Genomic DNA, 27,118 nt, shown 5'->3' on the forward strand with positions numbered 1-27,118 from the left:
ATAATGCACATACTGGAAAGAACATAAAATTTATTTGAAAGCAGTGAATTAAAGAAAATCAAATCAAAGAGAATTAAAATCTTTCAAAAGAAAAGTGTCTTTTAGCTTCATTTTGTACACAGAACAGTCATAAATTACATCCTCTTCCTCTTGCAGAAGACGACTCACACCATAGCAAATTAGGTCTTTTCTAAAATACACACTCATTCCTTCAGGCAGACACACTACCATGCTGTTCTTTCCATTTACATTCAACTCTAGATCCCATCACCTAACTGAAGTGTATTCACAAAGTTTCGCAAAATTGCTGAGGCTCAGCAAGTTAAGCGTGTTTATTAATCCTCACCCCAATGAACCTACTTCTAGGGAAAAAAACAGAGGTACCATAATCTAAAGGTAAATTGACCTTTCTTTTAAAAAGTAGAAAAGAAAGGTGGGTAGTTCTAGAATTTTTACTATTCGCAAGACCCTCCAGAAGAGTGGATACTAGCTATTTAAAACAAAATATGCATGCAGTGGATTGGGACCTGATCATCAAGCAATGCCAGTGGTTCTTAGCAGTGGCCCCTGGAAGGAGGCTACATGTCAGAACTAAAAGAAATGTGGAATGCATATTTTAGAGGTAACCTAAAATCTGCCCTAAGCAACTCCAATCTTAGGAAGGAAAGGGGTAATATTGTATATAACCCTAGATTTACCCAGTATGTGTCCTATGTGTATCCACAGTCAGCTTGTATATCTGGGAGGATGACAAGGAATAATCTGATGTCACTCACTTAATAGGGGGGAAAAAACCTAAGTCTTGAGGGATTCAATGGCTTTTATGGTCCTTCTGACAACTGACAATTTCTATTTAGAGACTGTTTTGCAAAGCTACTTGGTCCACAGACACTAGAAAGGAGAACTAATATCAGCCAGACCTTTCATCCAGGATTAACTAATACAATGACTTTCTGGTTAGATTTTGATGCTCCAGAACTCAACCCAACAATTACACTGACAAACCATTTCTAACCTGCAAAGCAGCTGACCACCTATACCATGCAAATTCCACTAATGGGAGACTCCTGATGTCCAGTTTTGAAGTACCTGTTGGCTATCTACCGAAATGAGAAAATTCTCAGTTATGTATAAGTTGACCTATTCTTTCACATTCTCTACCCTACTCCCTCTTTCCCTTTGCCTGCCTTCTTTCTTCCTCTCCTCCCTCCTTCCCCCACCCCAATGGTATGCACCAGGGACCAGCAAACTTCTCTGTAAAGAGCCAGACAGTAAATAGTTCAGGCATTTTAGGCTCTGCCATTATGGCACAAAAGCAGCTATAGATAATCCATAAATGAGTAAGTGTAGCTGTGTTTCAATAAAACTATTTATAAAACCAGGCAGTGGGCCACAGTTGGCTCATAAGGCTGTAGTTCATCAACCCCTGGTATAGAGTAGCAGTTCTCAACCTGTAGCCTAAATCAGAATCACCTATAGAATTTGTGAATACACAGATTTCTTGGCCCCATCCTTAAAGTTTCTGATGCAGCAAGTCTGTAGTAGGGCCTGAGATTTTGCATTTTTCTTAAGTTCCTAAATGATGTTGATGCTGCTGGTCTAGGCATCACACTTTGAGAACCACAGGTATAGAATAACAGTCTATCCTGGACTAAGTGGAAGGTTGAAATGTAATGAACAATTAGGAAAGTGGAAATTACATGCTGCAAACTTGTCTGCTAATTTTACAGAACATTTCATATGAAGACTTACTGTTAAGTGCCATAATATTATCTGTTCCTGGATGATGGAAATTTATTCCCATGCGTCCTGAAAAATAAAATAATTTTATTTTAAGCACAAAGAAAAGAATGCTTAATATAATCATTTCAAATACATAGTAAAAGACGGACATTACAAAAAGCTATAACAGATTAATCTAGAACAATGCTATCAAAGGCCATAGCAGTTACAATGGTTTTTAAATCAAATCATAAAACATACAAATGAAAAAAAATCTTAAAGCCAAAATCTCAATAACAAATAAATAAAAACAAAAAAGAAGCTTCCATTATAACAGTGTGAAATTTTAAAGCATTTCTTGCATTCCAATTTAAACATGCCAACTGGATTAAGCATTTTATTTAAACAACCATTCATACTGCCCTTCAAATTCAAGCAGCAAAATAATAAATTCAAAGAAGTATATAAACTTGAAGCTTAGTGGGAATAAAAAGATAAAGTTTTCACAGTGGCTCAAAAATGCAACATAATTATCAGAATGGCAACCCGAAGAAAGATGGTAAAATTTATATAACAGGGATAGTGGGGAACAACGACTGGCCTAAAAATCTAGGGTTCTTATGCTTCCCCTACTACTAACTAGTTATATGACCTCAGGTAGAACGCTCATCTCCAGACCTTCATCCTTACAGTAACAGGGTTGCAAACTTCTGCCCACCCTGGCTACCTGCCTGTTTTTCTATACCTCTGAGCTAAGAATCATTTTTACATTTTAAAGGGATTTAAAAAAAATTAAAAAACAAAGAATATGCAACAGAGACCATCTGAACCACAGACCTAAAATACTTACTCTCTGTGCCTTTACAAAGTCTGCCAACCCCTGGTCTAGAAGATGGTAAGTCTGAATCAGATGTTTTAACTCAATAGCCTCCAGGGTTAAAAGTGGAAGATGTAAAACAGTTGGTATGTTTTTCATGAATTATTTGGGAAAAGGAGGTGGATGTATTAAAAGAATAAAGAAACAGAAAGTCTGATATAGAAAAAAAATGTATAAAGTTTGTTTATTTAACCAAATACAAAATCGTTACTAAACGATTTAACAAAATCGTTACTATAACCATGCTTTTGTGTAAAGCTAACATACATGAATTTGGTTCTGCAAGGCCTTCATGTCCAATTATGTGAAGGGTTGTCATGAAGTTCTCAGAAAAATGTCCATTTTATGTCATTACTACTATCCAAAAAAAACGTCAACAGGAGGGGGGGTGGCCAGAGAAAGCTGGAGATATGGAGATATGATGATACGGTGATTGATTTTTCAACCAATACACTGTTATTATATATAATTGCAAAAGGTCAGTCATCATTTGGTGTTGATCTCTGTTATGGGGTACTGGAAGCAAACATCAGCAGCTCTTCTGGCCCAAAAGAGAAGAATCACAGTGGACAAAACAGAGCATTTACTTCAAATAAAAAGAATCATTAATTCTCAGTCAAATTAATGTTTTGCCTAGACAAGGCCACCCTGATCTCTTAAAAGCCCTCAGGTCACAGTAATTTGTGAAAGTCATTTCATATTAAAAGGCAGGGAAAAAACAAAACTCTTGTAAGTGTAACGTTGCTACTACTGATGGGTGTGTGTCTGTGTATGTGTATATGAGAGACAGTAATTAAAAATAGAAAAATCATCAACATGGGACTATTCTATTTTTACTATGAAGCATTATAGGACTTTCAATAAAAATTACTTTTAGTTTTTATTATTTTAAACTTTATTAGGAGGAAGATATTACATCTATGTCTAATTTTATGGAGGCTCTTGTTAGCATTTATATTATAGTAAAATTAGTTTTTAGAATATATTTTAATGTTTTCCAGAGAAAAATCTTCCTATTAGTACACAACCATTTTTTAAATAATAGAATTGCCTACTTTATGTTTTTATTGATTTCATAGATCTTTTCACGTTTACTAGAAGCTAAGTATTAGTAGTTTCAAAAACTACCCATTGTTCAAAGACACATTTAATAGTATCTATGTATGTAACTACTCTATGTGTCTTATTTTTTCCCAGTTCCTAAGCCATTTTAGAGTCTAAAAATTATAATCTATCCCAGAGGCTACAAGTGCTATCTCCTACCACCACCTTGATCAGAACCTAGAATACAAAAATTCGTCATGAGAAGAAGACTGACTCAACAGGGAGAGTTTACATTCTGGTTTCAGTTAGCTGCATCAATATTCTCTCCATTATTTTTAGATAATCAAACCTGATTTGGATTCATTACCCCCAAATACTAATATCCATAAGAACTACATGTGATTTACTCATTGTATTCTGAGATGATACTCAAATTTAACAGTAAATAGTCACTGGAAAGTAAGCCTGAAAACCCAACAAGAGTTCAAAATCACTGCCTAACAAAACATAAGGAAATGGCATATGGAGAGAATCTGTTCAATCTCTGACCAAGGAATATTCAGACATGGGTGTGGTTCCTAAAAAGCTAGAGGTGTTCCCTAGAATAATGAAGCATTATCAAGAAAACCAAGCAAGCCCAAATTTACTTGATTCTCATTTAACTTCTTTTATTTCCTATGCTATGGTAAAAGAAAAAAAAAAAAGCATGTGGTTTACAATCACTACATCAAATAATAGTTTTTATGTTTCTGGAACTACTGGTGTTCCCACACTTAGAGGGGTGCTTCTTTCTGTAGTTCTCCAGAAGTTGGGTCCTTTCTGGACCCTTTCCATGAGATCTTAGGACTCTTCAGCTTGAAAAGATGAAACTGAAAGGAAGCCTCAGTAGTTTTCCAATTATTATCCTCTAGCCCACACTGATTACTTCCAATTCAATCTTTCTAAAGATGTAGAAGAAAGAAAGAAAGAAAGAAAGAAAGAAAGAAAGAAAGAAAGAAAGAAAGAAAGAAAGAAAGAAAAAGAAAAAAGGAGTAGGTGATGTTTTATACATGAAGGCATCAGTATTTGCTGAAAAGCAGAAAACTTTTTGCCTTTCCTGGTATCCTCCCTAATTCTGTTGGCCTCCTTGACTTCAGTGGATCTTTGGATCAACATCATCCACAAAAGATTTTATAAGAAACTCTGTCATGTCAGACCCATCAGAACCAATTATTTAAATACAATCTAATTGTTTCCCAACTAAATGCAAATTCTTTGTAGCAAAACAACTTATGGCTTCTTTAAGCTACTTTTTTTACCTCTTCAAAAATTAATGTTTAGATTATAAAATCCGATATATTTTCATCAGTGAAAAATTAGATAATACAGAAAAATGCAAAAACTAAGATCACCAATTAAAGACAAGCTCTGCCAACACTTTGACTTATAGTCTTCCAGTTTAAGAGGTATATATGTGCAAAAGTTCTTTTCTAAAATTAGAATTATTTTTTATTTTTTTCTTAATATATTTTGCATCCTAAATTTTACAGTTATTATGAGATTTTGAAGAAGAGAGAAAATATATAGCAGCAAAAGAAAAACTGATTCCAAATTCAGATGAGGCCATTTATTTTTTTCTTCCTTTTATCCAACAAATACTGCTGTTTAATCAGCTGTGAAAATAGAATCAAGTGTGTGACATCTGGTGATTTTTGTTAATGCAGTCTGGTGCTGCCAGCGTGACATTTTGTCACCTGTCCATGGTCTGCTATTTTTAAATTGTTCTTGTCAGCCAGCTATCTTTTAAGTATAGTGTAAAATATAAGGTTTCGAAAACTGAAAGGCATACTTGGTTTTACGGAGTTAAATGATGCTGTGGACATCTGAGACTGTCCCACTTTCCCCACTGCACAGGGTCTGATAAATGGGGGTAAGAGGGGATAGAGGGAGAGGCTGGAGAATAGGGTTACACAGGTTTATCTAGACTGTAAAAACCACAGTCTCATAAGCTCGTCACATTCATATTTAAGAAGCTAGTTATAAAAAATGACCTCTACTGTTATTCAAAGTTTCAGAGTCCAACCAACCCATACTTCTATATGTCCCAAATAAAAATTGAAATTTTTATGAATTTCATAATTAATTATGAAAGCCACCTCTTTACTTCTGCAATATGTTATGAGATAAGGAACAACTACTGTATCTTTCTTTAACCATCCCCGTTTGCTCTAAAAAGTCAAGTCCTTCAGAGACTTTTACATAATAGAATGTAAGTGCTGCATTCTAGAAAAGGTTATAAGAAAAATGCATATTCCGCTGGGTTGTATTTTCCACCAATTTTCTCTATAAAATTGAAGATACATTCCTTCAGGAAAAGAATCCACAAGATGCAATAATGTTATGCAAGAATACAATAAAATAGTGTTTTAAAGCCCTTTTAAGGAAAAATGATAAAAGTTTGGCACTAAAATATTCTAACTATGTTCCAAAGAACTGAGAAACAAAAGCCGTGAGCTTAGACCTGAGGTCAAATCCTAGTTTCTTTTCATACCAGTAGTGGATAATTTTTGGCATGTTATTCATTCCTTTGTGTCTATGTTTCCTCATTTCAGGCTCTACTCTATAAACAGTTAACATCAGAATTTCTAGAATTTTCTTTTAAAACTCTCAGGTGATTACACTGCTATATAAGAAGGACCACTGGGTAAATTAATGGGAGGTACTAAAAAAAAAAAAAAAAAAAAAAAATCACTCAGCTTGTATTTACCGTCCTCCTCTTGAATAGAACCAGAACAATCACTTCTTGCTAACTCAGAATCTATGTCCCAAACAATTTCTGGACGCTGCTAACTTTTATACAAGACAAACTGATATGGGCCAGAGGTAGCACAAAAATAGAACTGGAGCACCAATGCAAGTAAGTAAAGAGACAGCATATTTCTGGAACAAACTAAATGTAATGAAGGTGCACTTTTTCTGAAACAAGGGAACCTCAACATTCCACAAAAGGGGCCAACTTTGTGAAAGGCTGTACAACACTAAATTTAAATTGTGATGAATAAAGAAAAATGCTTCCATAGTACCAAAAAGGGTGGCATTTCTTTCTTCCAAGCTTCTGTCAATTTAAATGTTTTAAAGCACTGTTATCAGGAGATAGCTATTTTTCCCCCAGATTCAGTACACATTTGAAAAGCAAACGCTTCAATATCAGTTTCTCAACTGACACCTGCTCTTTTCATTTTTCAAATTTCAGTTCCATGAATAGTGAGGAAAGAGAAAATTCAAATGTATAGAAATGTTTCATCAGGCACTAGAAATGTTTCATCAGGCACTACCCCCAACCCCTGGTTTCAGATCAGGTCCAACTGAGTCACCCAGGCACCCCTCCTTAAGTGTCCAACTCCTGGTGTCAGCTCAGGTCACAATCTCAGTTTCATGAGTTTGAGCCCTGCTTTGGGCTCTGAGCCAGCAGCATGGAGTCTACTTGGGATTCTCCTTCCCTCTCTCTCTGCATCTTTCCCACTTGCACTCTCTCTCTCAAGTAAATAAAAATAAGCTTTTAAAAAATGAACAATAGGAAAAGTCATATATAATATGGGAAGAGACAACAGGTAATTATTACAGTGTTACTCTGTTATAACCAAGGACTGTTTGAGATCTTTAAGAAGCCAAAAAAAAAAAATTGTCTAATTTTTATTTTAACAAGAGTGCTGTGGTCTGATCAACACTACTAAACATATTTCTCAGGTGCTGTGAAGAAAGCTCAATTTGACTTTCCCTCTACATTACTTGACATTCTTATCATGGGGGAAGAAGTAGGGACCTTTTAAATTTTCCTACAAACATCTTCAAGGCTGACCCAGAAGTATAAATGTGACTGAAAAGCTGTTAAAGCTCTTTACTAAAACACAAGTCTTATTACTTCCTGACTTCCCATGCTATCATTTCTCCCACTAACCCTTTTCCCCTACCGAAATCAACAGAACAGTTGAATAAGGGGATTTCTTATTGCATACATTTCTAAGATGAAATATCACTGTGAATATAGTTCATCAGGTTCACTTTATTTTTTTTTTTTAATGTTTATTTATTTTTGAGAGAGAGAGAGTGCGCAAGTGGGGAAGGGCAGGCAGAGAGGGAGACACAGAATCCAAAACAGGCTCCAGGCTCTGAGCTATCAGCACAGAGCCCAACGCAGGGCTGGAACTCATGAACCATGAGATCATGACCTGAGCCAAAGTCGGATGCTTAACCGACTGTTGCCACCCAGGTGCTCCTCATCAGGTTCACTTTAAATACATCATGAAGTACTTTATTTTTCATGAATGTGATATCCTGTTTTATTATATTTTGCTCACATTATTTAGATACACAATTTTGGAAAGCCAACACAACTTAAGAGAATTATTTTTCTTTCTCCTTTAGGTGGTTTTTGATAATGACAAAATGTTTATCCTTCAATAATTACTATGGCAAATATCTGTGTATGACAAATACAAAATTTCGACAACTTGCATTTAAAAGCTTTTAACATAGAGCTGCAGTCTAGCTAGAAGGAAGTAAATATTGTAGGAAAATAAGGTTTAATTCATTATCTAGGCTAGGCAGTAGGCACACCACTACCACTGCCAGCAAAAAAAATCATAGTTTCTAGTGTCAAGAACTTTATCTGACCTTCATAGCCACTCCATGAAGTAGGTACTTTATTTCAATGATGAGGAAACTAAGGCTTTGAAGAGGCTAACTAATTTATCTAAATCAATAGCCAACTAGAGGCAGAGCCAGGATTCAAATCCAGGTTTGAATGACTACAAAGTCAGAAAGGCTGAGTTGAAATTTAATCTCCTACAAAGAGAATATAAAATGTCTCGAAGAATGTTAATAAAAATAATAATCTTTACTATCTCTAGGTAGTAAGTCTCAGATTATTTTTTCACTTTCCTTTTTGTCTTTTTATGTACTATCTGAATTTCCTAAAATGAGTAAGGAAGTATTTTTTTCCCCTGGAAGAAAACTGAGCTCCAGGAAATAAACCAAAACAAGCATACAAGAAAAACCTAAATATGATTCTGTAACTTGAGTTTTGAGACCCTCAAAAAAGTGTTCCCACGTTCAAGTGGGAGAAGAATATATTAAAGGTAGGAGGAAAAACAGGATGGAATAGAGGGAAGTGTTTCTGGACAGACTCATAGAGAAGCCATATGGTAAGTCCCCTAGCCTACTACCTTTCTCTTAAAGTTCTATTCACCTACATGTTTACATCTTTTGACCCAGAGATCTTCTCTATGAATTTACCTTAAAGAAAAACTAGGTGCAAGAACTCATTCATGGCAGCATTACCTATTACGGAGAAAAAGCTGGAAACAACCTAAGTGTTCAAAGTGAAGGCCTATTAATAAATTATAAAGACCAGATAAAAATAGGGATACAGAAAATATCCAAAAATATGGATGCAGAAAAATAAGGATACACTATCACAATGTTTACTTTTTTCAGTTACATTTTTATTATAATTTTCTCCATTTTTAAAGTCAAAAATTGGGGCGCCTGGGTGGCGTAGTCGGTTAAGCGTCCGACTTCAGCCAGGTCACGATCTCGCGGTCCGTGAGTTCGAGCCCCACGTCAGGCTCTGGGCTGATGGCTCAGAGCCTGGAGCCTGTTTCCGATTCTGTGTCTCCCTCTCTCTCTGCCCCTCCCCCGTTCATGCTCTGTCTCTCTCTGTCCCCAAAAAAATAAATAAACGTTGAAAAAAAAATAAAGTCAAAAATTATTTAAAATCTTTCCTTTAAAATGCCAGCATCATAATTATGTTATTAGAAGTAATAAGAATCAAATACATGGTGCCATAAATTAGCTCTAAAAGTCTCCCAGCTGGAAAAGGGAAGCAGGAAGCCTCAACACGCTAACCAGAGGACAATGACATGGTGAAGTTATTGACCATGGGAAGCAGTCCACTCACAGGAAATCAAGGTGGGTGGTATAATGAACAGAAAAGTTGCAAGCATATTGAAGCTATAAAAAAGTACATATTATGAGCCTTCCAACTTATTAGGACATATTATAAGTACAATACAGAAGACTTTCACAGATGAAACCTCATATTTCCAAGTGTGGCAGAGAAATATATGTAGAGGGAACTGGATATGCATTAAAAAAGGGGCGCCTGGGTGGCTCAGTCGGTTGGGCGTCTGACTTCAGCTCAGGTCATGATCTCACAGCTTGTGAGTTCGAGCCCCATATCGGGTTCTGTGCTGACAGCTCAGAGCCTGGAGCCTGCTTTGGATTCTGTGTCTCCCTCTCTCTCTGCTCCTCCCCCATTCATGCTCTGTCTCTCTCCAAAATAAACAAATGTCAAAAAAAAAAAGTTTTGGGGCGCCTGGGTGGCTCAGTCGGTTAAGCGGCCGACTTCAGCTCAGGTCACGATCTCGCGGTCCGTGAGTTCAAGCCCCGCGTCGGGCTCTGTGCTGACAGCTCGGAGCCTGGAGCCTGTTTCAGAGTCTGTGTCTCCCTCTCTCTGACCCTCCCCCATTCATGCTCTGTCTCTCTCTGTCTCAGAAATAAACATTAAAAAAAAAAAAAAAATTAAAAAAAAAAAAAAGTTTTTTTTAAAGGGGCCACCAAAACTGGAATAAATATACATTATCCTGTAGCGAAGGACCTTCCTTACACTTTGCCAGTGCTGCTCTCAACAGCGCAGGATAGCTCCGATGTAAACAACATTCGCAAAATGCTGGAAAATTATTTTACAGACTATATTGTAAGATCCTTTCATAATCTTTTATTGCTGGAAGAATTCAGACCAAGATAAAACAGGTATGCATAAAGAACAAGGGCTGAATATTTTAGAATAATTAGGAGAAGCTTATAGCTGTTCGTGGTAGAGAAGGAAGACAAATGTAGCCTTAGAAGACACTAAAAACACAAAATAGTCTGTGAATATCATTAGGGGTTTTTTTTTAACACCATTCTCACTTCTAAGTGAAACAGGCTTTAAATTACCATATACCTAATCTTTCAACTGAGGAAAGACGTGGTAACAGTGACTAAATATAACAATGAATAAATGAGAGGGTTTTTTTTTCCTACTTCTGAAGTAGAATACAGCTTTTAAAATACAGCTTTTCTCAAAATGCTTTATTTTCTTCATAGCCTGTTAACTACCTTCTTTTCACTGGAAATTGAGGAAAGCAGCAGAAAATCATGAGTATGACAAGAAAATGATGAAATGGATTTCTGAGGTGGCTTGAGGAAATGATGATCAGGTGGCCATTGTCAGTCACACCCTATATAAAAAAGCCTGGAGAGAACCAGAGATCAAATTCTTCACAGCTCCGGAGAACATAAGGGTTCTTAAAAGATGGGCATCCTTGTAGCCAACTCTTCCCAGTTTTCAGATATTTTGGCTCTAAATCCAAGTGTAGTGGATATTTCCACAGGAAATTTCCATTACAGTATTTTAAAATATCACAGGGCCCCTAAAAAGCCCTATAGCACATAAAAAGAACTATCTGTAATTATGAATGTGACATCAACTGCTAACCTGAATTTACAGGGGCTCTAAAAATAGGAAGTCCTAATATGGCTGACCTTGGGACTTTCTGCCTTATATTTAACCCAAAACATTTACACACCTTAAGACATTTTCCTTCTGTTTTAGTCCTAAGACTGTGCAAAGAATCACTGGCTGGCTCTTAAGTCTGTGTCATGATCCTTGCTACACTAGGAAAGTGATTATATTTTAACAAAATGGAACTCTTTCCTATGAAGTTTTCTGAAGTAGTCTTTGGAGACTGATTTACTAAGTTTCATATTTCCTTGCAGTATACTTTGACTTAAATGAATTATCCAGGTTCAGCTAAAGGATTCCAAATGCACAAAGTCCAGAAAACTTGCCTTCTGGTCTCATGCTACCCAACACATGCTTCTGCCAGACATTATGATTAAAGCAGTCAACCTTGATTATTGTAGGCAGCTGAACCCAGCTTAAAAAAACAAACAAAACAAAAAACAAAAAACAAAAAAACTTTAAACACATTCCACAGTGCTTTACAGAAGCAAACAAAAACAAACGGGAAAAAAAAAAATCACAATTATTAAAAAGCTGATTTTTGTTTAAAACACCAAGCAAGGAATGGACATATGAATATTCCTAACCTGCAAAATGATTCCTCCACATTATATCAGCGAAACTCATTGGTGGGCCACTGGGAGGGTAGTGTTTACCTTTCAGAGGCTCATGATCAGTCCTTATCATATCCATTAAGGAGTTCTCCAACGAGTGCAAGTTAAAAGTGTCATAGGGCCTACTCCGGTCCTAAAAATAAAAACACAGAACAAGACAATAAATAAAATTAATACTATATCATTTGCTTCTTGCCATGGATTAATAACATGAATAAAAGTTCCAGATCTAATAACACACATTCTTTTCATTAAGAATGATGATTTGGCATTCCTCAGCACTGTGTAAGTTTAACACAAGTTTCTGTAATTGCATTCTTTCTTCCCCATATTCTTTAATGTATATGTCCCACTACTTCAGACTTTCTCTCAAATGAACTAAAAGAGTAAATTCGAAACAAAGAGCCCAGTGAATTGGCTTTGCCCTCGGCCCTTCACTTCGGCCTCCACTGTCAAATAGACATTCTATTCAAATGAATACAGAATTTTTTTATCTAGAGTAAGTCCATAATTAAAACCTTTTAGTCTACAAACAGAATCGCTTTTCTGAAAATTCAAAAGGTGGCTGTAGTTCTGATGTAATTTTATTGGGTATCTTTAATAATTACTACTGATAAGTTCTATACATTGGATACACTCTCTAAAATTTAAAATGTGTCCAAAGTACTACTAAAATTACCTTTTAAAATGCACTCACCTGAAAAAAACTTTAACTCTAGGTAGTGTTTTCATGATACTAGAGTCAAAAACATTTTGAAAACAGAGAGCTAACACTAACTGAAGAAAAAATCATTGTTCCACCACATTTCAATCAAGCCCATGGGAGACCATCATGTACAAATTATTTTTTAGTAGTCTGAGCTAAAAGGAAGTGCAACTCATAGCCTAACATTATAGATTTAACTGGCTTTTAAGAAAAGCAAAACAAACACATACTTCAACAACCACACCAAATCAAACTATTGCAATGACAGATTATTTTCAGGGTCCTGAACAGCTGATCCAGCATGCACATGATCATTTATTGTCTCCAATGAACAGAATAAATGAATGTCAGGTAAAAACCTCAACTTCAATGACCATTTTCTAGCTTAAGTGTTAACTCTTGAGAAGCTGTTTTTCTTCTGGCTTCTGGAAAGCATAGCAATGTATCTATCTACTTAGGGAGGCAGAAAGGAAAGTGGCATTTCCTCAGCACTGAGCATAAAGGAAAAATCAGAGGGGTATTAAATGAATGCGGTATGTATATATGCAGGTGCTAAGAAAAGCCCTGAACTGAGAACTAGGAGGCAAGAGTACTAGAATAACTACTATCAACTGGGGACTTTGGGGTACATCATGATCTACCTCTCCAGTCTGTGCCCGAAATTCCTTCCTTTATACAAATGTGAAGACTGAACTTAGAGTATGTCTAATATCTCTTATAACACTATATATATATATTTAACTCAGAGATGAGGAGTAGGGGTGGAGGGTATAGATGTTTTCAAATGCCAGAGACAGAAATTCCATTTTTACAAACCTTTTTTCCCCCTCAAATGGAACCACCTTGCTCATTTTATTTTAGAGAGAGAATGCGTAAGCAGGAGAGAGAGGCAGAGAGAGAGAGAGAGAGAGAGAGAGAGAGAGAGAGAGAGAGAGAATATCCCATGCTCAGTGCAGAGCCCAACACAGGGACCCATTCCACGACCCTGGGATCATGACCTGAACTGAAATCAAGAGTCGGACACTCAACCAACTGAGCCACCCAGGCGCCCCATTTTTACAATCCTTTAATGCACAAGTCAAGGGCCAAGTCCTGTACTAGGCCCTGGTGACTCAGAGGTGAATGCTGCAACCTAGTCCCTATGTGCAAGTAACTAGTAGAAAGAGAGAGACACAACCCATTAAAATTAGAGAATTACAGGTGTTTTGACAGGAGAATGTGTACAGTACAACAGACACTAAGTCAAATCTATTTCTTAAAGAACATGAATGTGTGTATTGTAATTTTTTTTTTAAATCACATTCTGTAAAGTCCTAGGTGTTCTGAATCTAGACCTGCCATCTGATCAGGTATGAGGCTTGTCTTAGTTATCCTTAACGGTCTTCAGTATTCTCATTGGTAAAATGGGATCTTACCTGTGAGGATTAGGTTGAATTTACGTATTTATTTTTCTCACACTGTGTTTGCTGAAAGGCAAGCACTCAACTTTTCTTAGTTTACTGCCACTGCCCCCCCCCCACACTTGCTACCTTCACCTCATTTCTTTTTAACACTCATCAACTGTCTACTGTTGGATAAGAAAGAGACGTGGAATATTTTCTTTGGCTCTCCATTTTGCTCTTTATATAATTCAAGAAGGTCTTGTCTTTTACCTTTAAGGTCTTCCTGCAGATCATTTGTTTTCCTCTGGGTTCAAGTTATCAGTGGAAACTCCAATTACTTAGGGAGTAAAGCTGAATTTCCAGAAATGCAGGCTTATCTGTCTCCATAAGAGGTACCATATTCTTTGTCCAGAGAAAAAGCCACAGGTGAAAAAAAGAAGTGTGCTGATGAGAAGCCAAAATGACAACCTATTTCTGGCACTGACAATCCTGGAATGGAGGTCTGGGAGCCTTCTAACATGTTTTCAGGGTCCTGAAACTTCTAACTACAGTCCTGCAGACATGGGGCTGTTTCAAAAAAGGCTGATAAGCGGGGCACCTGGATGGCTCAGTCCGTTAAACGGTCGACTTTGGCTCAGGTCATGATCTCACAGTTCGTGAGTTCGAGCCCCACATTGGGCTCTGTGCTGACAGCCTGGAACCTGCTTCAGATTCTGTGTGTGTGTCTCTCTCTCTGCCCTTCCCCCACTCTTGCGCGCGCGCACGCGCGTGCGCGCTCGCTCTCTCTCTCTCTCTCTCTCTCTCTCTCAAAAATAAACATTAAAGGGGCGCCTGGGTGGCTCAGTCAGTTAAGCATCCAACTTCGGCTCAGGTCATGATCTCACAGTTTGTGAGTTCGAGCCCCGCGTCGGGCTCTGTGCTGACAGCTCAGAGCCTGGAGCCTGCTTCGGATTCTGTGTCTCCCTCTCTCTCTGTCCCTTCCCTGCTCATGCTCTGTCTCTCTCTGTCTCAAAAATAAATAAACATTAAAAATAAAATAAAATAAACATTAAAAAAAATTTTTTTTAAAGGCTGATAACACGAAGGGACTATTAAAAATGACTGTTTGAAGGCATTCAAGAATTTTTCCAGCCAGGACAGTTTATTTTTTTCATTTAACTCTTGATATAACCCGTCAAGATAGATAACAACATACACATTTTACACATGAGGAAGGTGAGCTTCAGAGAAGATTCCAGCCTAGATCTGACCTCAAAGCCAATACCTACATCTGTCAGAAGAACTTGATCTAATCCATACAGGACAGTAAATGAAAACTCTATAGAAGCACTGCATTGCAGTTCACTACCAATGAAATGACCTTCTTGGCAAGATGGTAGTGAATTCCCATCAGAAGACAATATCGGATATTAGATAACTATCTGTCAGGAAAATTGGAGGGGGGTGTTTTGGTGGGGACCTATGCCTCTGAAATGGTTCTCAAACTTGTCAGATTGTCAAAAATCACATGTAGAAGGGTTAAAATGCAGGTTCCTGGGCTCCAGCTAAAACCAACTTAATCACAATTTGAAAAGAAATAAATGTCCTAGGAGACTCTTTTCACTGGCTATATTTGAGAGCCACTGGACTGGATGATTCTTTAAGGTGCACCCTTTCACCTGCATCTGATCGGTAAAACGGGACAGTAAAGTGAGGGAGGGACTGGAAGGATAGCAGCAGGAAATAAACAAGCCTGGCCACTTTGCCAAGGGTTAGCTTTGCAGTCTTCCAATGGATTGTGGGTTAGGACAGCAATTGGTGGTCTGAAATCAGACATCAGATTTTCTAATTCTGGCTCTGCCATGGGCTGCCATGTCATTCTGAACAAGTTTCTAAGCCTTGGTTATCTTCATCTATAAAATAATGATGATTTTTTCCCTTTGGTTTTTTTTTTTGTTTTGTTTTTTTTTTTTAGTACCTAATGACAATGTACAACAAGGCATCTGTATAGTGGCGGCTACTGGAATATTAGGGAGAACACAAAGAGACTTCTAGGATGCCACCTTAGAGTACTGGGACATATATTTAAAAACCAAGAGGCTCTCTAGTGCTCAACACATGAAAACATGATATGCAAAATGCAGGACAGAATTTGCACAGGCTTTGTTCACTGAAGTGAACAAACTTCAGTGCTGAGACTTATTTTCTCATTAAAATTTATTTATCTATGCCTCATTGATTTATATTTGCAGCATTCTATTCATCCTCTTTGTTTTATAAGTAAACATTACTAAAAACAACTGATTAACCAGGAAGCCTACAAGAAACAGAACAAAAAGGAATGAAAAGCTATAAAATTTGCAGCAAAATTCAAACAGAAATCATACATAGAGAAAACTAGACCATAATTTATCATTCAACAAAAGTTACAAGTGACAACTAACCTTTAAAATATTTTTAATAAGCTTTGTTTCCCTATAGAGGGAAAATAAGGAAAATATCTTTTTTTCATTTGTTTTTAATAAGCAAACACACCGGGAAGTATTAGAACATTACATTTATAAATGATGCATCCCATTATTGACTCCTTTTCTTTGAAGATAACCAATGGCAAATGTTATCAGTTAGCTGTACATGGAGGTAGCACACTCCCATTGTACAGTTCACTAGCCCTGCTTTTATTCTTCCCTCAACTCGACTTAGTAAATCTATCAAGTTCTTAATATGTGCCTGCCACTATCCTAAGCATGCTACATGCAATCTCTCATAACTCTATGAGGTAGGTAACTTTTACCTCCCTTTTGTAAGTTAAGCAATTAAATCTTGGTGAGATTAAGTAACTGGCCCAATATTACAGAGCAGTAAGCAACAGAGCCAAGGTTCCAATCCACTCAAATCTAGACTGTGCTCTTAAGGACTCTCACTCTACTGCCTCCCTGACTTCCTCCTACTCCCTCAACCTTTAATCCTTTTCACAAATACCCCCCTCAACCTAATCCTAACACAATCAGAGAGAGGCCTCTTTGACTACCACCCTGCTACATAGGCAACCTAAAATAATCCTCATCTGCCCTTAGTCAATTAACTCTTGTTCAAAGGACAGTTAAATTCAAGAAGTAGCTTGACCTACACTCCAGCAGAGCCACAGGCCCACCTCTATCAGTCCTATCCCACTCACCTGCCTTTTTCTTGAGAGAAAATTCTAGGACCCTTTTCTACCCTTTCTGGCTTATCCCCCAGACATATCCTCTCCTAGAGATACAAGGTAGAAGGCTGCAAGGACCCAAGAACATCTGAGAAAAAAAGCAGCTCTGGAACCAAATGATAAAATTAATCATTATGCCTACTATGTGCCAGGAACTGGGCCAACTGCTTTAGAGCCATGATCTTAATCTTCAGCACAACCCTATAGGGCCAGCATTATCTCCGTCTCACAGAGGAGAGAGCTAAGTTCACAAAGGTTATATAACTGCTCAAAGTCACAAAGCTGGACAGAAATCAGGATGTGAACCCAGGTCTATGACTTTCAAGTCCAGGCCAGTAATGTTCCAATGTTTCTCCACTGATCAGTTGCTTTGTGTTCCATGAACAATGGGGACTTGGCTAGCAAAAAAAGGGACACAGACAGGATCAAAAAGCAAAAGGTGGTTAGATGTTTGAATGGGCTAGGAAAGAATAAATGGGGTCGTGCAATAATATAGAAAAACAAGAGGTGGCATTCCTGAAGGAAGGCTTTTACATTTATCATATGGTCTCAACATATGTATGGATAAAACATTTCAAAGTTAAATACATTCAACACATAAGGGATTAACCCACAAAATTAGCCATTTCTGAATTTCCATCCTACTGCTCTTATTTTCTAATGAATTTATATTATTTGAAACTACCTCAGGTCCCTATCTACACTATAAACACCGTTTAATGGTAATTAATATGTTTTACCTATTTTAAATGAGTATTTAATCACATAACGAACACATAAACACATTCTTCCTGAACACACAGAAACAAAAGACCATTACATTAAAAGCTAGTCTCCAATCCTGCCTTCTTGCACTCTTCAGATGACTATGTACATTTGGCATGTATTCTTTGAGATGTTTAAAAATATATTCACACACACACACACACACACACACACACACACACACACATCCATAGAAAAATGTTTTATGTTATTTCTTCCCCTAAACATAGAAGTATGCCGACTGTTCTACAACTGCTTTCTTGGACCAGTATTGTGCTTCTGAGGTAGGCCTCTTTTATGTATATATATGGGATATATATATTCTTGTCTCTCACCAACCCAACCATAAACACATCCTTCCTACAAAGTAAATGCTCAGTTTTCTCAAATTTTCTGTTCTGGTCCTTTAAGCGCATCCCTTCCATGCTTGGTCTACTTTGGCAAAATGGTTTTCTGACCTCCAGTTTCTAGGAAAGATACTAACAATGAAACATAAGAATCTATGGAGCTTATAAATCCTGAGTAAAAACCAAAGAGCCAATATGTCCAAAAGTTCAACATGCAGTTATTTCAAGCATAGAATCTGCTTAAGAGTATCATAAAGAATAGACAGGACATTTAATAATGAATATTAGATAGGGGCAGCAAACAATTAGATGAACAATAATATAAAACTTCTATGTATCACAAAATAGAAGTCTAGAAATTTATAGTTCTAAACTAATTAATTACTGCCATTATTTGTCAGAACCTATCAAAAACATGAGGTTCCTATATCAAATTGAACTTTTACTATTGAGCAGCTTGACATACATTTGCCCTAAGATTAAAACCTTTCCCAAATAAAGGAAAACCTGTCACTCATATGAGGGAAAGGGAAAAACAATAACTTTTCAAATGCAGATTTTTATCCCATACTCAGTGAGTACCAAGTCTTTCAGTCCCCACAGGCAAAATAATAGCCCTCTGGAAAGCATGACTATAGATTCTTCTTGTCACTCAATAGCAAGTAAACAATGCTCCTTGTATCTAACCTAAAGTCCTTACAAAGCTGAGCCTTCTCCTTCTTTATCCTCAGAAGAGAAATAACTGATCAGCACCTGCTATGAATTTTAATATTCTTTAAGATTATTGTTAAATCCAGTCGTCCACATAAGAATTCTCCAGACCCCTCAATATAGCCTGGGATACAATGAGGGTATACAAAGAAATTATGACTTCCTCATCTTTTTCTTCTTGAGGTTGACTAATTCCAGTTTAACCTTTTTCTATTAGGTTATATTTTTCCTTGTTGTTAACAGCAAACTAACCAAGAACTAACCAAGGTTCTTTAAAAAAAAAAGGGGGGGGGGCAAGTTAAAAAAAAGCAAGAGGATAGTTCCACTCAACAACCAGAGGAGCATGCCAACCTGAAGCACAATCAGCAATTTTCACCCAGCCTCTTCCAGCTCCCTGCCATCCCCAATCTTCCTTCAAAGCTCTTCTCATTGGTGTGCCACATACATTCAGATAAGCAGCCCAGTTTATCAGACACTGGAAAACATGACTTTGGGATCACCTTATTCGCTTGAAGTAACTTACATATGAAGGCCAGATCTAGCTGGACAAATGGTGAAGAGGTAAACTGGACAAAAAGTACAAATGCCTACTGCTATGACCTCTGACTATGGTAAACAGTTCAGAGCTATGTATATACGCACTTAAAAAAAATAGGAGCGGATGTACAGGTTAGCAGTGTGTTGGTTAAAAGGCAGAAAGGCAGACCTAGGGAGGATACAGAAAGGGAGAGAAATAAATACAATGGTCAAAAGAGTAGGCTTCAAGGAACTACAAAAGTTAAAGTTGCCCCTTTCCTTGATTATTGTGTATATATGACTAGCTGGTATTACCCCAAATCACTAGGTTGTGAGTCAGCAGAATATCATCCCAAGCAGTTTATTAGGCATTAGTTTATAAGGCATGATAATGTAGGGGGAGTTTGACTTTTGCAACCAAAACCTATCTTAGAACATTAGGCAAAAGTACATGTAGCTCCTTGGGGCATTTGGGTGGCTCAGTCAGTTAAGAATCAGACTCTTGGTTTCAGCTCAGGTCATGATCTCACAGTTGGTGAGTGCAAGCCCCACATCAGGCTCTGAGCTGGTAGCGCAGATCCCTGCTTGGGACTTCCTGTCTCCCTCTCTCTCTGCCCCTCCCCTGATTGTGCTCTGTCTCTCTCTCAGAATAAATAAACATGAAAAAAAAATTTTTTTAAGTGCATGTAGCTCCTCACATTGTTTTCTTTTTACTAATCATAAATGTCAACACCTTTCCACGGTATAGTTGAGACTCTCCTTCTCTGCCCCAATATTTTAACTCCAGGTAATTAGCACTAACTCTGTATTGTTATTACTTCTTTACATGCCTATTAACAAATTGTAAATTCTATGGGAGCAGAGACATATCTTACATTCCCATCACCTAGCAGAGGGCACATCACAGGCATACAGTAAATGCCTGTTTTGCACTTAAATCATCCTTCTGAAGGTTTCAAATTACATGTTTTTTTTTTTCATTTAAAACTAACAAAGAACTGCACACCTATTAGAATGGCTAAAAAGCCAAGAAAACCCCTGACAATTCCAAATGTTGACTAGGACACAGAACACCAGAACTCTCATAAATTACTGGTGGGAATGCAAAATGGTACAGCCACTTGAGAAAAACAATTTAGTAGTTACTTAAAAAGTTAAATCTTACCCTAAATCATACAACCTAGCAACCCTACTCCTAAGTATGTACCCAAGATAAATAAAAACACATGTCCATACAAAACCTGTATATAAATGTTTATAACTTTATTTTTTTTAATATGAAATTTGTCAGACTGGTTTTCATACAACACCCAGTGCTCATGCCAACAGGTGCTCTCCTCAATGCCCATAACCCACTTTCCCCTCCTTCCCACCCCCCATCAACCCTCAGTTTATTCTCAGTTTTTAAGAGTCTCTTATGGTTTGGCTCTCTCCCTAACTTGTTTTTCCCCCTTCTCCTCCCCCATGGTCTTCTGTTAAGTTTCTCAGGATCCACATAAGAGTGAAAACATATGGTATCTGTCTTTCTCTGTATGACTTATTTCACTTAGCATAACACTCTCCAGTTCCATCCATATTGCTACAAAAGGCCATATTTCATTCTTTCTCATTGCCAAGTAGCATTCCATATAACAACTTTATAAAGTAACTTTATTCATAATTTCCCTAAACTGGAAACTACCCAAATGCCCATCAACTGGTAAACTGATAAACAAATTTTGCTACATCCACATAATGAAATATTATTCAGCAATAAAAAGAAACAAAGTATTGATATGTGCTGTAACACGGATAAGACTTGAAAACACTATAAGGGAAAGAAGCCAGTCACAAAGGATCACATGTTGAATAACTTCCAATTATATGAAATATCCACAATAGGCACATTAGCCATAGAGACAGAAAGTGGAGTGGTCATTAACTAGGGCTGGGGTAGTCGAGGGAATTGACTGCTATTGGTTATGGGGTTTCCCTTTTGGGGGCAATGAAAACATTTTAGAATTAGAGAGTGATTAGTGACATAATTTTTGTAAATATACTAAAAACCATGTTATTTAAATAAAAATTTAAAAGGTCAATGAACTTTATAGTATGTTAATTATATCTTAATACCTTTTTTTAAGTTTTTCTAATGCTTTAATAAGAACGATGATACCACCTGAAAATCATCTATTTTAGGTACAGGTCATAAGATATAACAACCTTCCTCAGCTATGAATGGAGGAAGGCAAAGTTTTGACTATAGCTGTTCCATTCAGGAGCCACAACAGGACTCAGGCAATAAAACCTAAACCAGACAGTAGTAAAGCTCAAAAGGCAACTATTGCCAAATAACTAATGCCATCCATTGTTACAATGTGTGTCATTTACACTTCTAAGGATGTCTTTAAAGCTCCTGCAGAGACCTACAAGCAGTTAATGACATTACCCACAAACAGCATCTTCTCATGTCTCCCACTGTTTCTGAATTTTTTATATTTCAGAGATTCCAATCTTAGAATGATGTGCTGTGTCTTCAGAGACCCAGCTCATCCCATTTGTAACCAGGGCACATTTTAAGAAGGATATGCTCCAGTATCTACCTAGAACTATTATTAGGCCATAAAAGATACCTACATTTATAAACACCAAAGGAGGCCCTGCTCCCATTCATTTCAATGGTCCTTTGATTTGAATCCACAAATACCAAGGTCTGCCCACCCTGCTGCTGTTCTTTTCAATTGCTGTTTGACTTGAGTGGATAAATGGGGAGTTACACAGCAGAAATTTACAGATTCACTGGCATCTGACAGGGGCCACGATGTGAAACTTCTGCTGTGGTCCCTGTTATCTTCTATGGTCTCTGTATTTAAAACCCGAGCAGCCAAACACAGCTGCTTTTATGCAAACAGTCCTATGGCAATGAAAGCAATAAAGGAACAACTGTGCCAATTTGATCTAGCAGCTAAGGATCTTCCCCCTTTCAGAAACCAAGGTGATGCCATGCCCAGTGCACACACAGACTAAGAGTGATGGACTTCTTCACTGTCACTCCCCTGCCACGACTGGAGAGGTCACCAATGTACATGTGTGTTTATTTTTAAGCAGGGAACTTGGTAAATACCAAAAAAATTCACTCCAAGTTGATGAACTGGGATCAGAAGAGAAGCACATTAGTTTTTCTCGTTTTCGAACCCTTTTCTTCTAATGGAAGGAGAAGGGAAAACAAACAAAAGCCTACATCTCAACTGTACTGTACAATTCTGATTCCAGATAGGAACAGTAATAAAAACAGATTAAGTAACCAAATATAATAGGATAGTATGGTCAAAAGCCCAAACTGCCTTAACCATTTTTAAAGCTTCATTATTTCTGAATTTGAGCAGGCTTACGCCCTTAGCCTCCTTTATGCCCAACCCGTCTCCGATAGAAGATAATGCTGGTTTCTAAAAATATCAATCTGCCTCCACCAATGTGCCTCTAGGGAGGGAGAAACGGATGTGTATACTGCTTTTCATAACAAGCCTCGTATAATTTGTCATAGCTACCATATAATGGATGATTAATATGTGCCAAAACCTGTGCTGAGTACTTTACTTAGATTACTTTATTTGGGGCACCTGGGTGGCTCAGTCGGTTAAGCGTCCAACTCTTGGTTTCGGCTCAGGTCATGATCTCAAGATTCATGGGTTCGAGCCCCACATTGGGCTCTGTGCTGACAGTGCATGGAGCCTGCTTGGTATTCTGTCTCCCTATCTCTCTCAAAATAAATAAAGTTTAAAAAATTATTTTAAAAATTAATCTTTACAACTGTGCTAAAAGGTAGATATTACAATCTCTATTTTACAGATGAGGAAACTAATTATTAAATTCAGTCCTTCATACAAATCAGGTGCCCTTGAAGAAGACTACACACGAATTATTTGTTATGTAAGCATTCCAGGGAGAAAAGAACGTTTATAAATCCTTAACCTAATCTTCAATTTAAATGTTATCACATTTAAGATGAACATACTAAAGCATCTAAATGAAAAGCATCTACATTTATTAAAATATTTGGTATTTAGAAGATTAAAAAATTCACTTTAAAATAAAGTCTGTATAATTCTAGCAATGCTACTTTAAGGTACTTTAGAGATCTTAACATAAATGCAACAATTTAGATTAAGGGAAGTTCAGTCAGAATTTCCAAAATGTCCACAACACAGAATGTTTTTTAGAAGAACAGCTTTCTTTATTACTTTCAAATGTTAATGCTAACAAAATTTTGCTGTGGGTGTTGAGGGCTGTTTTTACTCTTTCTTCACTTATTCCACATAGATTTATTGGGAACTTTAATGTGCCAAACATTAAAGATTAAAAAATTAAGAGAGGCATAGTCTCTGTCCACAAGAAGCCAGCTGTCTAGTTTACAAATAATTACCATATAATGAGGTAAATGCAATGACAGAGCTATGTGCTTGGAATTATGGGAGCACAAATGATGGAGAGATTGAAAAGGAGAGGAACAGTGACTTGCACAGACATCTGAGCCCAACTTCTCAAGGAATTTGGAAGGACCCAAGAAGAAATTCTCCAGAAGATATATAGGTTATATACAGGCTACAAATAGGTAACATTTGTTTGTAAATACATGGACATTAAGGATGTCGTTTACTAAATAAAGCCTTTCTACAGGACAGTATCAGGTTAACTTACATGTGAATAAGCACAATTTCAGAATAATATTCCACCACCACAGAGTCCAACTTTATCTTTTTTTAAGTTTTTAACATTTATTTCTTTTCAAGAAAGAGAGAGACAGAGTGTGAGTGAGAGAAGGGCAAAGAGAGAGGAAGACACAGAATCTGAAGCTGGCTCCAGACTCCGAGCTGTCAGCACAGACAACGCGGGGCTCAAACACACGAACTGCAAGATCTTGATCCGAGCCAAAGTCAGATGCTTAACCCACTAAGAGACCCAGGTGCCCCCCAACTTTATTTTAAAGACTTTTGGGTGTGTGTGGCCTTAAATCTTTTTCCTGGTATTCAACTCTGGGGGTCTAGAGGGGAATATTATCATTATTGAGCTAGATCTGCAAGCATTCACTCTCCAGCATACTAAGGTTATAAATAATCTAATTTCTTCCTATTACCTTTTATTTATAGACTACTTTACATCTCATAAAGAATTTTCACACACATTCTTGCTCATATGAACCTCATTAAGGTGTTCTTTTGAGCCTTATTTAGCATGACCTATACCACTCCAACATATCCCAGAACCTTCCTCCTATTAAACCAACAACAGGGCTGTCAAAGACTCTTGGAATTAAATAACAGCAGAACTGATCAATATTGGCTATATGGTACTGTTTCAAGCACTTTACATGTTTTATCTCATTTCCTCCTCAAAAGCCTATGGAGGTAAATAATATTGTCATTCCATTTTACAAACGAGAAAACTAAGGCACAAAGATATCATGTAGAAAGTATCTGAGACAGGAGTTAAACCCAGGCAATTCAAAGCCTTAAAATCATTGTGTTCTTCTGCTTCTAGGTTGAGAATCATTCCTAATTAAAAATTCTCATTTCTGTTCTTATCTAACCATTATTTTTCTATTCATCCTGATGCGTGTGGCAGGAGAAAGAGTGAAAAAGAAACGTACCTTCTTATATTATGGCTTCTTATTCATTAAGCTGAATTCCAGACCTACTAAAGAACTTAAAAAAACCCTAATGTTTTACTTAAATTTGTGTGTCAAACCTTATTTTGGGGAAATAGTTCAGTGAAAAACATAAAGCAATAATTTGCCTTTGAAAAGCAATTAAACTAGGATCTCCTTTTAAGGTATAGCTATTTGGAAGTTCTGAAACTGATTCAATTTACAAAATTTTTTTATTCCCAAAATGTTGTGGAAACATTTACTACCTAAGAAGTGAGATACCAATGTAAACAATTTTATATGTAAACATAAATACTTTATAGTATAAATACACAGACAGTACTCTTTCCATGAACTCTATCATCCCTGGAATATATTGTGCCTTCTAGAAGCAGAGGAAAAAATAAGCAAGCTGACAGGCAGTGTTATGATTACCCTCACTCAACGAAACTATAGGGTACATACAATATTCTAAAAGCAAAAATGAAGAGGAATTTCAAGGCATGATTTGAGGAAGGAAAAAGGAGAGAAAAGCTATGAAAATATAAAAAGCAAAGCACAGACAGAACTCACTATTTGCACAACTGTATATACAAGATAGTCTCTTCACTGGGATGACCAGTGACAGCCAGAATTCTAATGCTCTGGTGCTCAGCAGTTAGGTAAATAGTAAATCACAGCACATCATAGACACTTAAATTTCAGTAGAATTGGACAAGTTATTCAACCTCCCTGTGGATCAGTATCCTCATAAGTGAGTAATAATAACAATAAAACCGCGGATAACAGTAATACCTACCTCACACAGATGTTACTACAATATCTGTGAAGCATTTAGTACACTACATAGCATAAAGCAAGCACCAAATAAGTGTGAAATAAATAAAATAAGCAAATGAATACCATTTTTCACCATCATCATACAGGAAAGTGAAGATGGTCATATACCACGGTATGCAAGTCCACAATGAACTTCAATTCTGTCTTCATGAAATAATGATGAACTGAGGTAAAAGTCAGGCATAATTTATAGGCTGAAAACTATGGAAAGCAAGCGGCAAATAAATTACATCCAACTAAGTGGAACTGAATAGACAGAAGGCATATGAAAAATCCGCAGTGATTATTTTGAAATAATATAAGATAGGAAAGTTGTTGAAGACCAAAAGAAAGGAAGGAAAATATCACACACAGACACAGACATAGACACAGACACACACACACACACGCACATCTTTAAGGAATAATACTTAAATTACTGAACAATCTGTAGTCACTTGAAAAACTGAAGGTATGAACAAAGCTTCAGTGGATATACAGTACTTTTTAAAATGATTTTCACTTGAAAAATTTCATGATTTTGTTGACAACGCATCTATCCTATTTAAAAACAATCTCATTGGGGCGCCTGGGTGGCGCAGTCGGTTAAGCGTCCGACTTCAGCCAGGTCACGATCTCGCAGTCCGGGAGTTCATGCCCCGCGTCAGGCTCTGGGCTGATGGCTCAGAGCCTGGAGCCTGTTTCCGATTCTGTGTCTCCCTCTCTCTCTGCCCCTCCCCCGTTCATGCTCTGTCTCTCTCTGTCCCAAAAATAAATAAACGTTGAAAAAAAAAATTTTTTTTTAAATAAATAAATAATTAAAAATTAAAAAAAAAAAACAACAAAAAAAATCTCATTGGGGCGCCTGAGTGGCTCAGTCGGTTAAGCGTCCGACTTCAGCTCAGGTCACGATCTCACGGTCCGTGAGTTTGAGCCCTGCATCAGGCTCTGGGCTGATGGCTCAGAGCCTGGAGCCTGCTTCCGATTCTGTGTCTCCCTCTCTCTCTGCCCCTCCCCCGTTCATGCTCTGTCTCTCTCTCTGTCTCAAAAATAAATAAACGTTAAAAAAAATTAAAAAAAAAATAAAAACAATCTCATTTATAAACATTAAAAATAAATAAATAAAAATAAAAACAATCTCATTTAAAATTGTAAACATAGGCTCAGTCAATTGAGTGTCTGACTCTTGATTTCGGCTCAGGTCATGATCCCCGGGCTTTTGGGATTGAGCCTTGCATTGGGCTCCACACTGAGCATGGATC

At 37.1% G+C, this 27,118-nt stretch overlaps 1 protein-coding gene across 17 annotated transcripts in view; it reads right to left on the reverse strand.

Moving 5' to 3' along the window:
* The window catches only part of CPEB3 (cytoplasmic polyadenylation element binding protein 3), a 196,526-nt gene that overhangs the window by 112,963 nt on the left and 56,445 nt on the right, over window positions 1–27,118 (reverse strand). For 12 of the 17 annotated variants that reach the window (XM_023240735.2, XM_023240736.2, XM_023240724.2 and 9 more), the window contains 2 exons: window positions 11,777–11,936; window positions 1,753–1,809 (listed from right to left, as the gene is read on the reverse strand). In XM_023240735.2, coding sequence (XP_023096503.1) covers window positions 1,753–1,809; window positions 11,777–11,936 — 217 coding nt within the window. Of the gene's footprint in view, window positions 1–1,752; window positions 1,810–11,776; window positions 11,937–14,161; window positions 14,543–27,118 lie in introns of those variants that run through there. The other 5 variants (XM_023240737.2, XM_023240728.2, XM_023240727.2 and 2 more) reach the window with 3 other exon arrangements.

Source organism: Felis catus, chromosome D2 (assembly GCF_018350175.1).
Source record: "Felis catus isolate Fca126 chromosome D2, F.catus_Fca126_mat1.0, whole genome shotgun sequence".
Lineage (NCBI taxonomy): Eukaryota > Metazoa > Chordata > Mammalia > Carnivora > Felidae > Felis > Felis catus.